Consider the following 18184-nt stretch of genomic DNA (forward strand, 5'->3'; position numbering starts at 1 on the left):
TGCAGATGCTGGGGAGACACCCTGAGGGAAGAGAAGGAGAAAACCAACATCCTGAGCTACATTTATCTCATCAGGGGAAGTCTGGATCTCAGTAATTAGGAGTAAATAAATAAGGAACATCCGTGTTCTCTGGCAGCAGGAGAAAATGAGAGCACATGGTAGGGAGGCAGCTGCTCAATCTTTTTATCTATTTATATCAATTCTTTTTTTTCTCTGCCATTCCTCCACAGCTCATGTATTTTCAGGTGCAACGTTGAGAGTTCCCCTTTCCCTTCCCCTGCTCTCAGTAACAGACTCTATTTTTCCTTTCAGAAACTTTATAATTGTTCCCAGTCACAGCTCATTTTGTGCCTTGGCCTGGATGATGTGGTAGCTACTCACTCATTTTCTTTTTCCATCTTGTTCCCCAGCAAATGACCCAAATTTCCATTTTCTCTAGGAATCCTTCATCTTGAAATCCACTGAAGAAGTGGTGAGTCAGCCACTGAAGAGCTGGCCAGGCTACACTTTTAAAGCCTGATTGTTCCCTGGGATGAAACACAGCTGAGCACAATCCATCTTTGGGTTTGATCTCCCTTAGGAAGATCCAGCTCTGGATCTCTGCCCTGTCCACCACAAAAATGGGGTGAAGCACTTTTTCCACCTGTGGCAGGATTTAGGTTACCTTCAGCCTCCGGCCTGCTGCCACTGCCTGCTGCTGCTGTTCCTTCCCAATTCCATCTTCATTTATATATTCTGGAGCTCTTTTACTTGTTGAAATTTCCTTTATGCCCTGATAAATCCTGGGAAGCCCTGACAAAGCCCTGCTCTTCCCCCTCTCCAAGCCTTCCCTGCCATCTTCTTCTAGAACTTTTTCCTCCCCTTTCTTGTGTTCAAATTCCCAGTTGTTTTTGTATACTCAATTAATAAATATCTATTTTAATATACTCCATACTTTACTTTAAAATATTCCACACTCTTTGCAGTTCTCAAGCTCCTTGTCCCTGCTGGAATTCCAGCTGTGGGCACTGAGGAGAGGCCACTCCATGTCCTCCATCCCAGCAGAGGAGCTGTGAGAACATCCTTGGTGACACTTTGGACAGCTCTGGAATTCCTGCATGAGGCGAGGCAAGGGCAGGAAACACAAAAGCTTCACATTCGCTGTGGGAAAAGCATCACAAAAAAAGAAAAAAAAAAGAAAAATAAAGAAAAAGAAACCCACCAAGGAACTGCAGGTGACCTTGAGGCACCCAAGGCTGTGCTGCCTTCCCCATGCAAGGTCAGCCCAGCTGAAACAGTTTGTTTCCAAAAGCATCTTCAAGGTTTGTTCTTTATTGCCACTATAAACTCACTCCATGCTCCGCTCCATCCTGGAGCTACACAGATGGGTTTGGACAACGCAGGTGGGGACAGGACCCTGCCTGCACTGACAGGGCCCCTCTGCTTCCCAGAGCATGAAATCCAAAGTTTTTATTCCTGGCATGGTGTGTGAGCAATTTAACATCCATCCACGCCACAGCCCCTGCAGCCAGGTGAGAGACAGCTGTGCCAACAAGCTCCAGGCACAAGGACATGCAGGAGTGGCATTTGCTGGTTTCTAGCCTAAAGTTAGCAAAAAAAAAAAGGAATTTCCTGCACCTGTGATTGTTATTCTGGCATTTTGTAACAGGCAAATGCAGCAAATGGAAGTTTGTGCTGCTGTGTCAATGCATGCCTTTGGTTTTTTTACAGGACAGGTTTGCAGCTCGTGTGTTCCTCAGAACAGATTGAACTGCACTGCACAAAGAGGCTTGGTTTGCTTTAAGGTTTGTAAATTTATTTGTGATTGTTTTTGTGGGAATCCCATGACCTGAGAGGGCTGGGACATGGCTGCACCCACTGCTCCCCATGACTTAGATCACAATTTTTATAAAAAAAAGATAAAAAAGGAAGTGAGCCAGGTAAAGGTGCCAGGTTAAGAGAGATGCTTTTCCTTCCCTTCAGATGGGGGGGTCTGACAGTATTTTTGGATGGCTGCTGGTTCAGCTTCACTTGAAATGTATTTAGTGCAAAACACCATCTTTTTTAAGGGGAAAACAGGAAAAGGAGACAAGCCCAGAAGTGGTGCCACTGCTGAGATGGAAAAACAGAAGTACCCGAGGACATAAAAGCTGAACAGAACCTCTGCAGTTGTTTCTTGGAAAGGGATTATTTCCATTTCCAAGAGATAACACATCCCAGGAAACAGAGCAGCTTTTGCAGCCCCCTGCTCCCTGGCAGGGCAGTTTAACACTCAGGGACCCCAGATAAAAACACTCAGGGCAAAGATAACAAAATACTGGCAGACCAAAAGTGCCCCTGGCACTGCACGTGGGGGGCTGAGGGACCAGGAGAATTACAAATAAACAACAATAAAGAGCAATTTTCACTCCTGGAAGATGGAAAAAAACCAGAGCCAAGCACATCAGCTATGGAGGGTTTGGGGAGCACTCTGTTTTTATACAACAAGGAGGAAAAAAATTCCTGACCACCTTTTGCTGCCCCTGTGTTCTCCCCTGCATGACACATTCCCAGTGCTCCTGGCCCTTTCCCAGATTTTCCAGCTGATCACTGGGAAGGCTCTGGTGGCTCTGCAAACAGATTAAACTGATTCCAGATGAACACAGTGGAGCAAAAAGGTGCAGACACGTTTCTGTTTCCCACTGAGCTGGCACCCGGCCCAGGCTGTTTGGCATCCTTAGAGGGATGAGGACCTGGCACAGGGTGCCCAGAGGAGCTGCCCCATCCCTGGAATGCTCCAAAACCAGCATGGACAGGGCTTGGAGCAACCTGGGGTAGTGGAGGGAGTTTGGAATGAGATCACCTTCCAACCCAGCGAAGAATTTCCTCCTAATACCTAATCTAATCTCCTGCCATGTGACAAGACTGGATCTTGCAGCAGATTTCAAACAGGAGAAGCTTTTCCCCACCACTCGAACACTGGGATGCTGTCACAGGCTGTGGTGGCAGTCAGCAGCTTTGGCAAGAGGGGTGATGAAGCTTCTCCACGGGGAAGTGCTGCAGAAGCTCCACCCAAGGTCTCAGATGTTGGTGTGGGAGGGCTCTGAAGGGGCTGGAGCCCTGGGACACCTCTCCCAAGCAGCCCCCAGAGCCTGGAGATGGAGCTGGGGCGTCCCACCGAGCACAGGATGGCAAGGATGAGTTAATGCCAGGTGTGAAAAATGCACATTTTATGATTGGCTTTTCGCAAATATCAAATTGAGTACTATATGCATTGTGTTATATTGATTAGAAGTGCTGTATTCACATTTTAATAGTATGGGAAATATAGTTTTGTACTTAAAATAGAAACTGTGGATGTGTTGTTTTTTTTTTTTTTTTTAAGAATGAGATACTCCAAGATAACAGTCACAGAACACTTAAATCCTCCAGAGAATAGGAATTTATGGTTTTCTTATCAGAAGAAGCAAATTTCTTCAGGCCTTGCTCGGACTCGAAGATGCCATGGGGATTAAAAGAAGGAGTTGACATATCCCAGACAGAGTTTCTTATTTTAAATAGAATGTATGCATAACCATGAAGGATGTATGAATATGCAACAAGTGTATGGTTTAAGGGTGATTCCTTTGCTCACAAGGCATGCTTGTCATGACTTAAGTTCCCAAGAGCATCCAGACATCCATAATTCTTTGCTTTTTATTATCTTGTAATTGTCCTAACTCTAAATTTTATTACTCTAATTGTATGACTATTTTTATAACCACTTTATTAGTATTAAACTTTTAAAATTTTAAAACCCAAGCGCCTGGCGCTTTTCACAGCAGGTGAGGCAGAGCTGGCTGCTGCCTCAGCTGGGAGCCAGACTCACCCTGCTGCAGGCCAGGCTTGTTCTCTGCTTCCCAGGAGGAAACTCCTGCAGGAATTGCCATCCCCCAGTGCTCCTTCTACTCTGCTGGCACCAACACACAAAGTGCACAGAGGTCCCCTGAGGTAAAAGGCATCCTCAGGTAAAAGCTGAGCCACGCTGGGCCAGGAAAATCTTTTCCACAAGTCAAGGACAGCCCTGCAGAAATGTCAGGGGAACTGCCCAGAACTGCTCTCACAGCTGCTCGCTGTTTTTTTCTGGCCACGACCTGAGCAAGGCACAGAACCTGGGAGAGAATCACAGAGTCCAAGGGAAGGGACCCACAAGGACCATCAAAGTCCAGCCCCTGGCCCTGCACAGCCCCAAAATCCCACCCTGGGCATCCCTGGGCATCCCTGCCCAAACCCTCCTGGAGCTCTGGCAGCCTTGGGGCCCAGCCTGGGCAGTGCCAGCCCCCTCTGGTATAAGAAACTTTCCTAAAATCCAACTTAAAACCTCCCTGCACAGCTTGATTTATCTCAAGGAAGGCTGAAACGCACGGCAGCAGTTTTGCAAGGCTGAGTGTGTGACAGCAGCTGCTGTAAGGACAGCTATTGTGAAGTGCAAGCAGCACCAAAGCTGGCAATTTCCACAGCTCAGGAATTCAATCCTGGCCCACGGGAGGGAGCTGCTCCCCGGCACATGGCACATCACTGTCCCCACATGCTGATTTTGGGTATTAATGCCACCACAAACCCGTCCTGGCTGCACAGAGCAGCTGGGGCAGAGCAAGGCGAAAGTGCCATCAGGCAGTGACAACAAAAAACCCCCATAAATATCATCTTTTAATCGTGCTGAAGAAATCCCAGTGATTTTACCAGATTTGACAGAAAATTCTCATGCTAACAAATCTCCAGTGACAAGAAGGCAATGGATGAAACAACAATGGGTACAGCTCAGAGAGGACAGGACACAGAGCGAGCCACCACCAGGCAGGGGATGGACACAGAACTGAGGGCAGGATGGGGATAAAATCAAATTTTCCCTACAAACCTGTGGTTGGTGAGCCCAGAACTGAGGCAGGGGATGGACACAGAACTGAGGACAGGATGGGGATAAAATCAAAATTTCCCTACAAACCTGTGGTTGGTGAGCCCAGCACTGAGGCAGGGGCTGGTGGCAGCACCTCTGTCCCCACCCTGGGCACTCAGTTCACTGTTCAGGAGCTTTGGCTTTATCAAAAGATCATGAAAACCGAGCAGCAGGTCACATGGAGCAGCAGCACACACAGCTTCTCCTGTTTACAGTCAATATTCGGTGTCTTGCAGCAAAACACAGGAAGGAGCAGCAGGAGGGGGAGGCTGGTCCTTCAGGAAATCAGCATCACTGAACCCCAGCTTGGCAGTGTCACTGAGAAACCCAAAATGAGCCCCCCTGCAGTGCCAGTCCCTGTTTTGTGAGGGGGCCGAAAATGGTTTTTGTGTCAGGACACTCGGACAGGTGAAACCTTTCGAGGAAAAAACAGAGCCTGGCATTCAGCAGCAGAGTGCTAAAGAGATTTCCAGTACAGCTGAGACCGAGAGTTCATTTCCATAATGCTCTGTTGTTGTCATTAATGAACGTGCTAATGATCTCTTAATTCTTCATTTAGACTGCTAATTGCTGATTGGGACATTTGGGAATAGAGCTGAACTGATTTAGACCAGCTTCCAGTCTGGCCTGGGCTTCTGAAGGTTGCACCTGGGAGGAACATCCCTGCTCCAGGTGATGGAGAACCCAAACTCAATGGTTGTTCCCAAATTCACAACTCCAGGGGATGGGGGAAGGCACAGGGAGCTGTGAGTATGGCAATTTCCCCTTAAAAAAACAGCCACGTGCCCACCACATTTCATTTAAAACAGCAGAAGGCAGGAGAGGAATATCACAAAAGGATAAATGGAGAGATCCAGCTGCTGCACCCATCACACAGCAGCAAAATATAAATATATAAATATATGGATTCTTTTACAAAACAAATGCCCTAGAGGAAAAGTTTCTAATCAGTGATCCCAGATTCCTAAAGATAAAATTGGATTGAACAAATGCCCTAGAGGAAAAGTTTCCAATCAGTGATCCCAGATTCCTAAAGATAAAATTGGATTGCTTCAAAGAGTCCATAAGCAAAGTCAAGCAAAATGTGCTGCTTGCCAGTAGCTCAAATCAGATTCATGTCACTGCTAAAAAACAATTCCAGGCCCAAGAGGAACAGGGCTGAAATCCACTATTCTAAGGAATTCCAGCCATAATAAGCTTTAATCTCCAGTTAATTCCCAACAACTCCCTATTGCACTGAACTCTCTGACAAATGGCATTTATTTCAGTTCCCTTTTAGCCAGGGCAATGTGCATTAGTTGATACTTATTAATTTTAAATAAGAGCATTAAAAGGTTGTTGATTTTTTTTTTTTTGGCTGTTTTTGCTGTTGCATTTTAATAGTTTCTTGTGTTTTGCTAGAAACAAAACTTGGAGGCTGCACAAACAGCACTGAGGCCAAATGCAACATGCTCCAGGTAACGTTCAGCACGTATTTTAGATATAATTTAATTACCTGAAAAATAATTTTATTACTGTTTCATTGTGCTTTTATGTAAATAAATACCCAGGAGCCACAAATACACATCCCACTACTCGTGGGAAGTGGGTCCTTTTGGAGTTAACACTGCTTTCCTCCCTTCCTGGCACAGGTAGGAATGGATTTGCAAAACCATCTTTCAATAAATAAAGGTTTGAAGTTTGGTTACACAAACCTGTGCAGGGTCACAGGTGAAAAAATCTCCACTTGGGGAGCATGGAGAGAAGATGGGAGAGAGGGGAAGAGGAAAGAATCACCCAGAGCAGTTTTTATTTGACTTTTGTCCCACTGGTGGTTGATCTGCCCTGATCTTCCTCCTCTCCTGTGTCCTGCTTCAGAGCAAAGGGGTGAGAAAAAGCAGCTGCAGGCAGGCAGGAATATTTGCAAATAAAACATTTACAACCTTCACCTGCTGTCCTTTTTCATCAGCACTTTCTGTGCTTCTAGCCTGCTCTTCCCTCTGGCAAAACAGGAGTTAAAAATCAGCATTTCAAAGGAGATTTTTGTTCAAAATTCCAGAGATTCTTTCTGATCATGTGAACAAACTGTGCTGAGGGTCTCCTTTTCCCTCGCCTCCCCCAGCACTTCTGTGCTGCTCTGCTGTCTTCAAAAATGCAGTAAATTCAGTTAACACAGAAAGGACTCATCTTCCTGCTGCCCCATCCTTCTCTGAGGCTCCCAGAGTGAAGTGACCCGTGGCATTCAGCTTTCACAGAAAGAACAGAATAGTTACTGGTCCTTGCTCAGAAAAAAAAACAACCCAACAAAACAGCTTAAACTCAAAATCTCTTTCTATTTAGTAAACATTTCACAGTTCATATTGGATTTACACCTTTTTTTTTAGCTTCTGACTCATTATTTTTGAATTATTAAGGATGAGAATATTGTCTGTTCACAGCACCTTTTCCTTTTAAAAGCTGTGAAGAACCCGAAATTCAGATTGTAAACTCCTCTGGGAGGAAAGCAGCCTCTTCCAGGGGTGTGTGCTGTGTATAGCTGATATTCAGGAAAAGCTTTAATTTCTCAATTCTGCCTTCACAATTGTATTCTACTGCTGTGAGGAAAGCAGTAAAAAATCCTGCCCTTGTATTTTAGCATGAAGAACAGGCACTCTTCACTTCCACAGAATTTAAAATCAAAGTAAAAAGCTCTATTTATACTGACCTGGTAAAAAAAAAGTAGCTCAGGAAAGAATTTTCCTGGCTCCTTTTCCAATGGTCTGTGCACTCCCATTGCATAAAGTCCAGGACACAGGAAAGGGTTTATAGCCAATAAATCCTGCATTCCTGCACAAAGTCTGTGTGACATGGACACATTTGGGCAGATGCTGGATAATCTATTTGTCCCTTTTCACTTTGGTGCCTGTGATTCTCTGTACCTGGCATAAAAAACTGCCTAGAAGGGACTTTTTTTGGTTAAAATTAAAGAGCTAGATATTTTCCATATCTAATGTTCACAGTTCTAAAGAGCTCCTAAATATTAGGAAAACAATTGACTGGCCATAGGAATTAATCAGACTTCTAAAGAGTCATCTATGAAAAAAATAATCATTAAAATCAAGCTGGAGAGGCAGCATTTCCACAGGCAGAGGCCTGTGGAGAAATGAGATAACCATGTCCTTGTGGCCTGGCTGAATTAGGAGGCTGTGCCAAAACCTCTGGAGGTGAGAGGTGCTTGGTGAGAAGATATTCATTAAGATATTTTCCTGCATGTTTAGATTTGATTTCTCTATCTGAGATTCAGGGAAGTTGAATATTCAAGCACTGGCCAGCAAAGAGCAAACAGTCCCTGGCAGCCATTCCTTGGCAAACACAAGGGGGTGGTGATGGAAAGCGATGCCACAATGAGGGATGAGAAATTAGTTGCCTCATTCTTCAGCTGGACAGGACATCCAGGCTACTCCAAAACCCCACTCCATCCTCAAGGACAGGATGGCAAAAAAAGATTTGATCACAAGCTAAGAGTGGAACTGAGATGCAGGAAGCTCCAGAGAGGAGCCGTGAGATGAACTATGCAAAGTAAAGATCTGCAGATTGGCCACAATCAAGTTGAGAAGTGCCTTCATTCAGCACCTCCCATGGAATCACCACGCTGGCAGGTCAATCCAGAGAGATTTCCCAGTGCCAGTGTGCTGGCTCCACCCTGGCCCGCTACCTGAGCACGCACGGATCAGCCCCACAGACACACGACACGTTCCAATCTCTCTCTTTCCACGCTAGTTCTTGGAAGCGCCGTGCGTGCCCAGGGCAAAGTCCACGGCCTGGTGCACGCTGTGGAAGAGCAGGTGGTCCTCCCCCTGCTTGAAGAGCTCCCCTCGGAGCAGGGAGCTCCTGACGGAAGGGCTGCACTGGGCCAGCAGCACCTGGACCCCGATGTCCCCGTAGTCCTTGCAGACCTCCTTGAGCGCGCGGATCCCGGCCGTGTCCAGGAACTGCACGGCGCAGCAGTCGATCACTATGGTGTGAAACCCCGCAGGATCCGACCCAAAATCCCTGGGGATGCTGCTCTGCTTGGCCCCAGACTCAACCTCCTTCTCCTTCAGCATCCTTTTCTCTGCTTTCTTCTTGGCAGCCTTCACCCACACGGGGTTAACCCCGGTTTGCTTGTAGAGGGTGGATTTGAAGCACTCCTTGTTGATGTAGTAGATGGGGGCCTCAAAGCGGAGCACCACGACCCCGGGCTTGGTTTGCAGGTTCTTGTAGGCGGAGAGGGACTCGTAGGTCTCCGACTCGGCCACCCAGCCCAGCAGCGGTGCCTCCGGCCGCTGTGTGCGGAAGATGACGCAGAGCATGGAGAAGCAAACCCCCACCAGGAGCCCGATCTCGGTGCTGATGAGCGCCGTGGCCGCCATGGTGACCCCCCAGATCACCGTGTCCACCCTGCTCAGGTGCCACATCTTGGGCAGGTCCCTGAACTTGCGCAGGGCCCCGCGGAGGCTGGCGATGGTTATGACGGCGAGGACGCACTTCTGCAGCGAGTAAAACAAAGGCGCGATCACCAGGAGGACCAGGAGGATCACCAGGCTGGTCACCATGCCGGACACCTGGGTCCTACAGCCCGTGGACTCCTTGACCAGGGTCTTGGCGAGAGCTGCGCTGGTTGTGAAGCAGTGGAAGAAGGAGGGGATGATGTTGCAGAAGCCGATGGCGTACATCTCTTGGTTGGCCCTCACGGAGTAGCCGTGCTTCTTGGCAAACATCTCCGACAGGGACACGGTGATGGCAAAGCCAATGATGGCAATGGGGATGGCATCCAACGCCACGCTGGGGATCAGGGTCCAGACTGGAGGGCGCGGCGGCAGAAACCCGGTGGGGATGTGCCCAGAAATGCTGGAGCCGTAGTTCTCCCTCAGCTTCCCAAAGTGAGATGCCAGAGTGGCTGCCACAACCACAAAGAGCTCCACCGGAACCGGAGCCTTGAGCTTGGATTTGAAGCGCTCGTTCAGCTCCTTGCCTGGGATGAGCACCAGGAAGCACAAGAAGCTGGTGATGAGGTCACAGACGTTGGTCCTGTGGATGCTCCTGAAGATGTTGATCCAGGTGGTGATGATGGAGCCGACGCCCCCGCTCCGAGGAAGCTCCAGGCCCAGCAGGTACTTGACTTGTGAGGTCAGGACAGTGATGGAGGCCCCTGTGACAAACCCACTCAGCAGCGAGTCCGAGAGGTAGACGGAGACAAAGCCCACTTGGAAGAAACCCATGGCCACCTGGAAGGAACCAAGCACACACGACGTGTCAGGACACAGATCCCACAGATTTTGTCAGCTGGGATAAAGACACCCAACACTGTGCACGGCCCTGCAGGATGAGGCGTGGTCTGAGCAGGGAGAAAAGTCTCCAGTACTCAAACCAGGCTTTTTGGGGGTCTTCATCCCCTGAACAAATGTTTATTGTTTGCTCTGCTAATTACCCTGGTGGGGAAAAAAGAAAAAAAAAGAAAAGCTAGGGAGAAAAAAAACCAAACCCCACATTTGAAATACTGTCTGTATTTGCCATTTCTTTTTCTGTTCCTCCAAACTCTGAACTTTGCAAGGATCTAAAACTTTCCTGGTGGCCTGTGCCTGCCTTGCACTGGAGTTCAGAGCCTGCAATAAAGCCACGGCTTGTGGGGTGACAACTGTCCTTTGCACTGCAGAAAGTCTGGGGCCTCTGACTCAGAAACCCTGGGAGCTACAAACTCCTCTGCTGCAGATCATAAAAACAGAGATAAGTGGGAACTCCATAAGAATCTCAATTACTGAAGATAAGGCAGGTTTGCAACCTGGACTGGCTGAAATCAGCTCACAGCTCTCAAAAAGTCTCCCTTACAGCCTTGATAATTAATTCAAGGTTGTTCTAAGTGTAAAACATCAATAATAATTAGCTTACCTAGTTAGTATTAACTGGTGTGAGAAGATTTTCTTTTTATGATTTTATTGTAAAATTTCTGATACAAAGAATATGTGATTTTGGTTGAAAAAAAGCCATCATTGAGGGTGTTGGCCTGTAGAGAATATGCCTAATATTCAGAGGGACTGAAGATAAACTGATCTGATTTCTTCAGATAAAGAAACTTAATTGTATTTGTACTTGCAAAGACTATTAAATGCAATTAACAACTCCAAAACTGCACCCATCCCACAGGGATGAAAGATGAAACCCAAAATCCAGAATTGCCTGGGAGGCCCAGAATATTTCTGAAATCACTCAACAGGAACTCAGTACAAAAAGGTCACATGTTGTGCCCAAAACCTGTGTTTTAAAGTATCACAAACATGTTTTGTTCCCCTCCTGTATATTTTGATTGGCTGTCACCCTGGACAGATGAGAACAAATGAATGTGAACTCACAAACTCAAATACCACAGCTCTGCAGTACAGCTAAAAATAATCCCATTCTGGTTAATGTATAAGACTCTAAAAACAAGGAAAGGATACCTGCTTTAATTTAGGCAAGCATTGAATTCTAGAAAATAAGTAGAGGTAGTTTACATATTTTCTTCTCGTTATATGCTATATAGTATTTTATATAAAATAGAATATATTATATTCAAATATATAATATTTGAATAATCTTCTATATAATATTCTAATATATTAGAATATTAGAAAAAAATATGTAAACTATCTAAAATTAGAAAAATTTGACAGATATGTACAATAACCCTTACCAACCAATGAAGTGAGTTTCACTAGATTACTAAACAATTACATTCAAACACAGTAGCTTCTAATACCATAAAGAAATGAGCTTTCCATAATAAAAAATTTAATATTCTGAACAAAACCCCAGATGTCTAGTCTCATTTCCATCTCTAAAACGAGGCCAATAGCTCCAGCTCTTATGTCCCACTGTGGCCAGCACATTTCTCTCCCTCTCAGGATTTTTCATAGAGGTGCACGGAGAGAAATGAAAGAGAAAACAATTTCTATTTCTGCTCCTTGTTTTTCCTATGTGGAATGTGTTTGGAGAATTGTTTCCCTGGGGTGTTGCTTGGTTGGATTCTGGTGAGGATTGTTTAAGCCTGGGGCTGGGCTCTCAGAGGGGGTCACGAGTTGTGTTAGAGTCAGAGAAAGTAGTTTGTAGTTTTAGGATCCTCCTTTTATATAGCATATTAATGTATTTTGTCATAGTTATAATAAATAAATCATTCAGCCTTCTGAATTGAGTTAGACTCTTCATTTCTTCCCATTGGGTTCACCTGCATTTACAATATCCCACCTACCTACCACTGTGCCCATTAAGAGTTTCCCACTTCTGTGCATTATTTTGACCAGGCGCAATTCCCTTGTAAAACCAGTTTTGCAAAAGCATGCAGTGCTTTTTTTCTCAGCCTGTCACTGGCTGCAAAAAAGCCACTTTTTAAGGAACAAACCTTTACAGGCAGGCGAAATCACTGCGCTAAAAACCAAAACACAACCCAGGAGAGAGAGGCAGAGCAGCCGCCCTTACCTGGTACACGCCGGAGATGAAGGTGATGGTGGCGGCCACGGCCATGGCGTAGCAGCCCCTGTCACAGGGCAGCTCTGTCCCATTTCTGGTGCCATTCCCGAGCCCTCCCAGGCCTGGCACGGCGCTGGGCACAGCTGGCTCCAGCTGGTAGCCAGCCCTCTCCACCTCCCTGTCCACCACCTGCCCCAGCATCAGGCACACCACGCCGAAGATGCTGACGGAGATGTGGCGGGACGTGCCGAAGATGCAGTAAATGATGCAGGAGAAAAAGGAGGTGTAAAGGCCATAAATGGGCTCCAGCCCTGCCAACAGGGAGTAGGCAATGGATTGGGGGACCAGCAGGACCCCCACGATCACACCAGACATTAAATCCCCCAGGAGATACTCCCTGAGTTTGTATTTAGGGAGCCACTGTAAGATGGGGAAAAACCCCAAAACGCAATCTTTAATTTTGGCCGGGGTGCAGCTGCAAGTTTCCTTTGCTTGCTTAACCAGCAGAGCCTTCATGTTCTTCTTCTTCTCTTGGGGTTCCAGAAACATTGTGTGATGGAAACTGCACTTGGCATCATCTCCTTCTGGCCCTTCCATCACTGCATGGATATGGTTGGTCTCTGTCATCGCTGCCATCACCAGGACTCGCTGAAAACACAAAGGAAGAGCATTAAATCAAAAATGAATGCACAGTGTGAGGCCTGAACACAGCATTTATGAAAAGCAAGGGCTGAAACTGTCAGTTCAGCAGAGAGAAAGCAATTTCCAAGCAAACTGGGAACCTCTCAGCTCGCTTGGGAATTGAGAAAATGGGATTTTCTCAAGGGAGCTTCCTCACTGTATCCCTGTGAGGCAAGGAATGACCTTTCCCAGGAGGGAAGCTGATATCCTGTGGAATATCCTGCTGCTGGCAGGGTTGGGAAATGGGCAGGAATGCAGCAGCACTGCCTTTCTGAGAGGCTTCCCTGAGAAAATCTCTGCCTGCAGCCTGTTCCACCTTGCAAAGCCAGACAGAGGGGTTATTGTAGTGCCACAGCCACTCCAGCTGCTGAAAATTAACTGCAAGTGGGACATTTCCAGCGAAGCACAGCTTGGTCTACATCTCCTGTGGGTTTTTTTTTTTTTGGTTTTTTTTTTTTTTTTGTTGATTTTTTTTATTTCTTTTTGTTTGTTTTTGCTTTTGTTTTTTTTTTAATGCAGTGATTTCACCTGCCAAATACTGTAAAGGTTTGTTACCTAAGAAGTGGCTTTTTTACAGCCAATGACACACTGAAAAAATAAACACTTCACACTTTTGCAAAACTGGTTTTACAAGGAAATTGCACCTGTTCAAAATAAAGTACAGAAGTGGAAAACACATTAATGGGCACAGTGATAGGTAGGTGGGACACTTCTGCTGGAACTGGTGCTCTAGACCAAGCTGCCCACAGACAATAAAACAGGGTAATTATATCACTAATTTAATATTGGGAACATATTGCCTGACTAGGAAAGAGCAAGACCTTGATGAGACAAACCCTAATGAGATTTGAGCATACCAAGAGACTCTCCCACCTGTAGAAAACATCCAGAATTCTCCAGGAAACTCCTTAAGCCCCAATACCTGGTACCACCAGTACACTGAGGCCACCTCACTGGGTGAGACCCAGCAAGAGAAGCCTGAGGAGTGGCACTGCCAGGCTTCCCTTTGTGGCACTGCAGCCCCAGGGTGGCAGTGACAACGTGGATTTGATGTGCTGCTCACGTCCCCTCCGTGCAGTGCAAACCTCAGCCAGAATACTCTCCATGAACGTTCACTGCTGAATTAATTGCCCAATTCATTGCCCAGTTGTCCTGAATTAATTGCACCAATTAATAAATTGCTACTGGAACTGGCAGCGCTAAGGATGCCACTTGAGTCTGCCTGTTCAGTTAATCACCATTTCACAGGTAGCTGCAGCATCACAGAACTGTGGAGTCACTCAGGTTGGAAAATCCTTCTGAGATCACCCAGTCCAACCACTCCCAGCAGTGCCAAGGTCTCCACTAACCCACGTCCCCAAGTGCCACATCTAAAGTCCTAAATCCCTGCAGGGATGGGGATGCCAGCACTTCCCTGGGCAGCTGTGCCAGGGCTGGACAGCCCTATTGGTACAAGAATATTTCCTAATTAAAACACTCCCTGCTACCATCCCTGCAGTGTGAATTCCAAATAAATGGGAGGGAGAAGTGAGAGGAGATACTTTGTGTGGTGCCTACTGCCCTTAGGACAGCCTGAGCAGAAGGAACCCACAAGAGCAGAACCAGCTACAGAACTTAATATTTACAATGGCTTCTTCAGAGACTTCTAGAACCAATTAGAAAATAATTCCACCCAGCTAATCCAACCGTGGTGTCCTTGTCCCTGGAGCTGCAGAGATATCTAAAGCCAACACACGGCAGATGCTGGGAGAAAATACCAGGGAGGAGTTTCTGAGTTTCTGTTTCATCTCCTGCTCCAAGCTGGGGCTCCCAAAGGTGTTTCCACCCAGCACAGACCCAGACATGGAGCATCTCTTTGGTGGGTGAGCTCCTGCCCCCTCCCAAATAACCAAACCCTGCACTCCTTGCTGGCTGTGCCTGAACTGGTGCTGAAAGGAGGGTTTCAAACACAGCCCCCAAAACCTGGCACCAGCAGGGATGGGTTTTCTGTGTGACAGGGGCTGTGTTCCTCCCTGCTGCAACATCCCAGGATCACTGAGGTTGGAAAATCCCTCCCAGTCCAAGCTGTGCTCAATGGCCACCCTGTCCCAAGAGCAGAGCACTGAGTGCCACAGGAAAAATCAGGATCTTTAAAAGAAAAACCTGCACTGCAAGAAGGGGCGTGCTGAAGATGATAGAGTGATCACACCTGCAGGAGACCCCCACCCCGACCCTGCAGGTTTCCAATCTCACCCACCTGTACAGGACTGCAAATTGTGCTCAGGGATGATTTACAGCCCTCACAACCCCCCAAACACACAGTGAGAATCAAGGGAGCATTACAAAGCCTGTGTCAGCTCTACTTTGCAAAAGTACATTTTGGAGTTGTATTTGCTCAAGAAGTTTTATTTGTTTTACCAGCAGAGAGTTACAAATCAAAAGGCTTCTCACCCACCCAAAGCTCAGCAAATCAACACTGTAAAAGCTGAGGGGAAAAAAAAAAATCAAGTCAGACTACTTTTTATGTGTACCAACGAGTCTGTTTTCTGAGATTTTGGTAAAGATTTCAGTAGTGAAGATTCTTTTGATTCCTTCTGTCCCTCCTTCAGGACTTGTAGGCAGCTCACTCAAACCTGGGAATTTTCTTAAATGTGCCAAGACAAACCCCAGACAGCAGGGAAATGTTCTAAGTAAAAACCTTTTTGGCTCCAGAACTCTGAGCACATACTGGCTCTTTGTGCTGACTTGCATGACAGCTTTCTCTCCATGCCATGAAAAGGACCTTTCAGCACACAGACCCTGCCCCTTGCCACGTCAGGACAGTAGGAAATGACACAATTTCCAACCCTCATTTCACCCTTTTCTGCCTCAAAGCACTGCCCTGTATTAATTTTGTAACTGTTAGCCCAGGCTTGTCTAATAAAACTGGATTTCATTCTTACACATTTAAAAAAAAACCTGAGAAAACATCTTTGGTTCATGGTTTGGACACTGAAAGACATTCTGTACATTTAACTTGAAAAAGGAGGTGCTGTGGTTTTTATTCTGAAAGCTGCTATTTACACACAACCTAGAATTCACTTTTATCACTCCTTTTGGCCTTTCAGGGGGTGTCTCACTGCCACAAACTTCACTTAAGATAAAAAAAACACTACAAGACAGAACTGAGGAAATTTCCAGTATCTGTTATCAGCTGACTGCCACAGAATTAAGATACAGGGAGGGCCTGCAGTCTCTAAAAACCATCAGACCTCCAGACTATTTCTGGAGCCCATCTGGGCCCTTCTTTCTGATCCCATGATGTGGCAGCATCTGCCTGGCTTCTGTTTTTGGGGGAGCACTACCTGCAGCCCAGGGCTGGCTTGGACTTCATTCATCTGCAGCACATCAGAGTCACCTTGAGAGTAAGAGAAAAATGGATTGTGAAGCTCACTCACCTGCTGAAAGAACTACCACAAGTTGAAATTTCAGATGTGAGCGTTTCAGAGTAGAAATTAAATTAAAAGTATTCTTTCTACAACACCCACCTCAGTTTTCCTTATTTTTCTACATTTAAATTATCACTGTATGTGGTCACCCTCCACCCTCATGTACCCCTTTCTAGACAGGAGAATTTACATGCACTAAAAACTAAAATCCATAATCTAAAAAGACATGTGGAATTTCTGGAGAATTGTAAAGAAGAAGCAGGTGAATCAGAAATCCAAGTTCCACACAAACTGAACCACACCTGGGCCCTTAGAAAATGTGCCCCCTAAAAATATAACAGGAAAGAATATCACAGCATTTTGACAACTAAATCTTTGACCTTTCTCTTGTTGGACAACAACCTTTTTCAAATAAAGACTTTACTGTTGTGGAGCAACAAGGAAATTCAATATTACCATGATAACACCCAGATAAGCACTGGAACAACACTGCCTGCACCTTGGAATTTGACAGAATCCTTCATATCCTCCAGCAAAACAGTCAAGCCACAAACATTTATTTCCACAAAGGACTGAAAATAGCATGAATAATGAAAACCACGTTTAAGGAACACATGTGGAAACTGAGCTGCCTGACTTCTGGCACAGGAACCAGCAGCCATCCACTCATGTGGGGAAAACCTGCAAAGCTGGACAATAAAATCTCGCTTTTGTGCAATATGGGATGTGCTCCTATGCTAAATATGGGATCTCCTCACTTCTCCCGAGCAGCAGCAGCGTCCTGCATTTTTGGGGAATGTCGCACGGATCTGGCTCCCTGCTGGCAGCCAAATATTCCAGGGAATTGTGTCACCTCCCAAGGGCAGCGGAGCGTGCTGGCTGCCCTGCCCTGCCCGAGGCAGATCCCTCCATTCATCCCGCCCGGATTTCTCAGGGAGACTTTGCCAAGGCTTGCAGCAAGTTATTCCTGTGTTAGGGCGCTTCTCCCAGCCTCTCTGTTAGCAGGGGGAGGTGGAGGTGGGCACTGAGGATGGGCACAAAGGGATGATTTCCTCAGGCAGCAGCTGCCAGCTCAGCCCGGAGCATCCCAAGTGCCCGGGCTGCATCCACAGGGCTGGCAGAGATCCCAATGGGAACCCGCCGGGACTGCGCTGGGTAATGCAATTGCGTTCTAATTAGTAAAACGCGATACAATTAACAAAAGCCTGCAAGAAGAACCCCGCAGACGGTGCACCCCCTGAAAGCGCGGGGTGCGCTGAGCCGAGCCAGCATTTCGGGCAGAGCAGAAAGGAAGCGAGAGCAACAATCGGCAGCAGCTCAGCTTGGAACGGCACGGTCCCTGCCAGCCCCGGCGCGTTCCTGGCAGCCCCCTCACGGCTCCCGTGTGCGCTCTCCTCTCGTCCTGCCGTGCCGGGGCTGCGAGCGGCGCCCGGAGCGGCCGAGCCGGGCCCGCTGCGCCCCGCGCCCGCCCGGCCCCTCCCGGTACTCACCGCCCGCGGCTCCCGGGACCTGCGGCGGCCGCGACCGCCCGGCACACGGGGGGACCGACACACGGACAGACGGAGTTACAGACGGGGGGACAGACTTACAGACGGGGGGACAGACTTACAGACGGAGGGACCGACACACGGACAGACAGAGTTACAGATGGAGGGACAGACTTACAGACGGACGGACAGAGTTACAGACGGAGGGACAGACGGACGGACAGAGTTACAGATGGAGGGACAGACTTACAGACGGGGGGAACAGAGTTACAGAC

General features: G+C 47.1%; 1 protein-coding gene across 1 annotated transcript; it reads right to left on the reverse strand.

Annotated features, from left to right (window-relative positions):
• Positions 1–8553: 8553 nt before the first annotated feature.
• Positions 8554–17944, reverse strand: LOC110479705 (sulfate transporter). The gene is made up of 3 exons (XM_021547182.3): positions 17913–17944; positions 12344–12982; positions 8554–10119 (listed from the first exon to the last, which is right to left on the reverse strand). The coding sequence occupies exons 2-3, from the start codon at positions 12968–12970 to the stop codon at positions 8629–8631; spliced, it is 2118 nt and encodes a 705-aa protein (XP_021402857.2). The 5' UTR covers positions 12971–12982; positions 17913–17944; the 3' UTR covers positions 8554–8628.
• Between the last annotated feature and the right edge of the window lie 240 nt (positions 17945–18184).

This window comes from Lonchura striata, chromosome 15, assembly GCF_046129695.1.
Source record: "Lonchura striata isolate bLonStr1 chromosome 15, bLonStr1.mat, whole genome shotgun sequence".
Classification (NCBI taxonomy): domain Eukaryota; kingdom Metazoa; phylum Chordata; class Aves; order Passeriformes; family Estrildidae; genus Lonchura; species Lonchura striata.

Coding starts and splice junctions, on each gene's coding strand:
- LOC110479705 (XM_021547182.3), bottom strand. CDS start 12,970: ATGGCAGCGATGACAGAGACCAACCATATCCATGCAGTGATGGAAGGG. Junction 10,120..12,343: donor TCATCTCCGGCGTGTACCAG/GTAAGGGCGGCT, acceptor GGTTCCTTCCAG/GTGGCCATGGGTTTCTTCCA.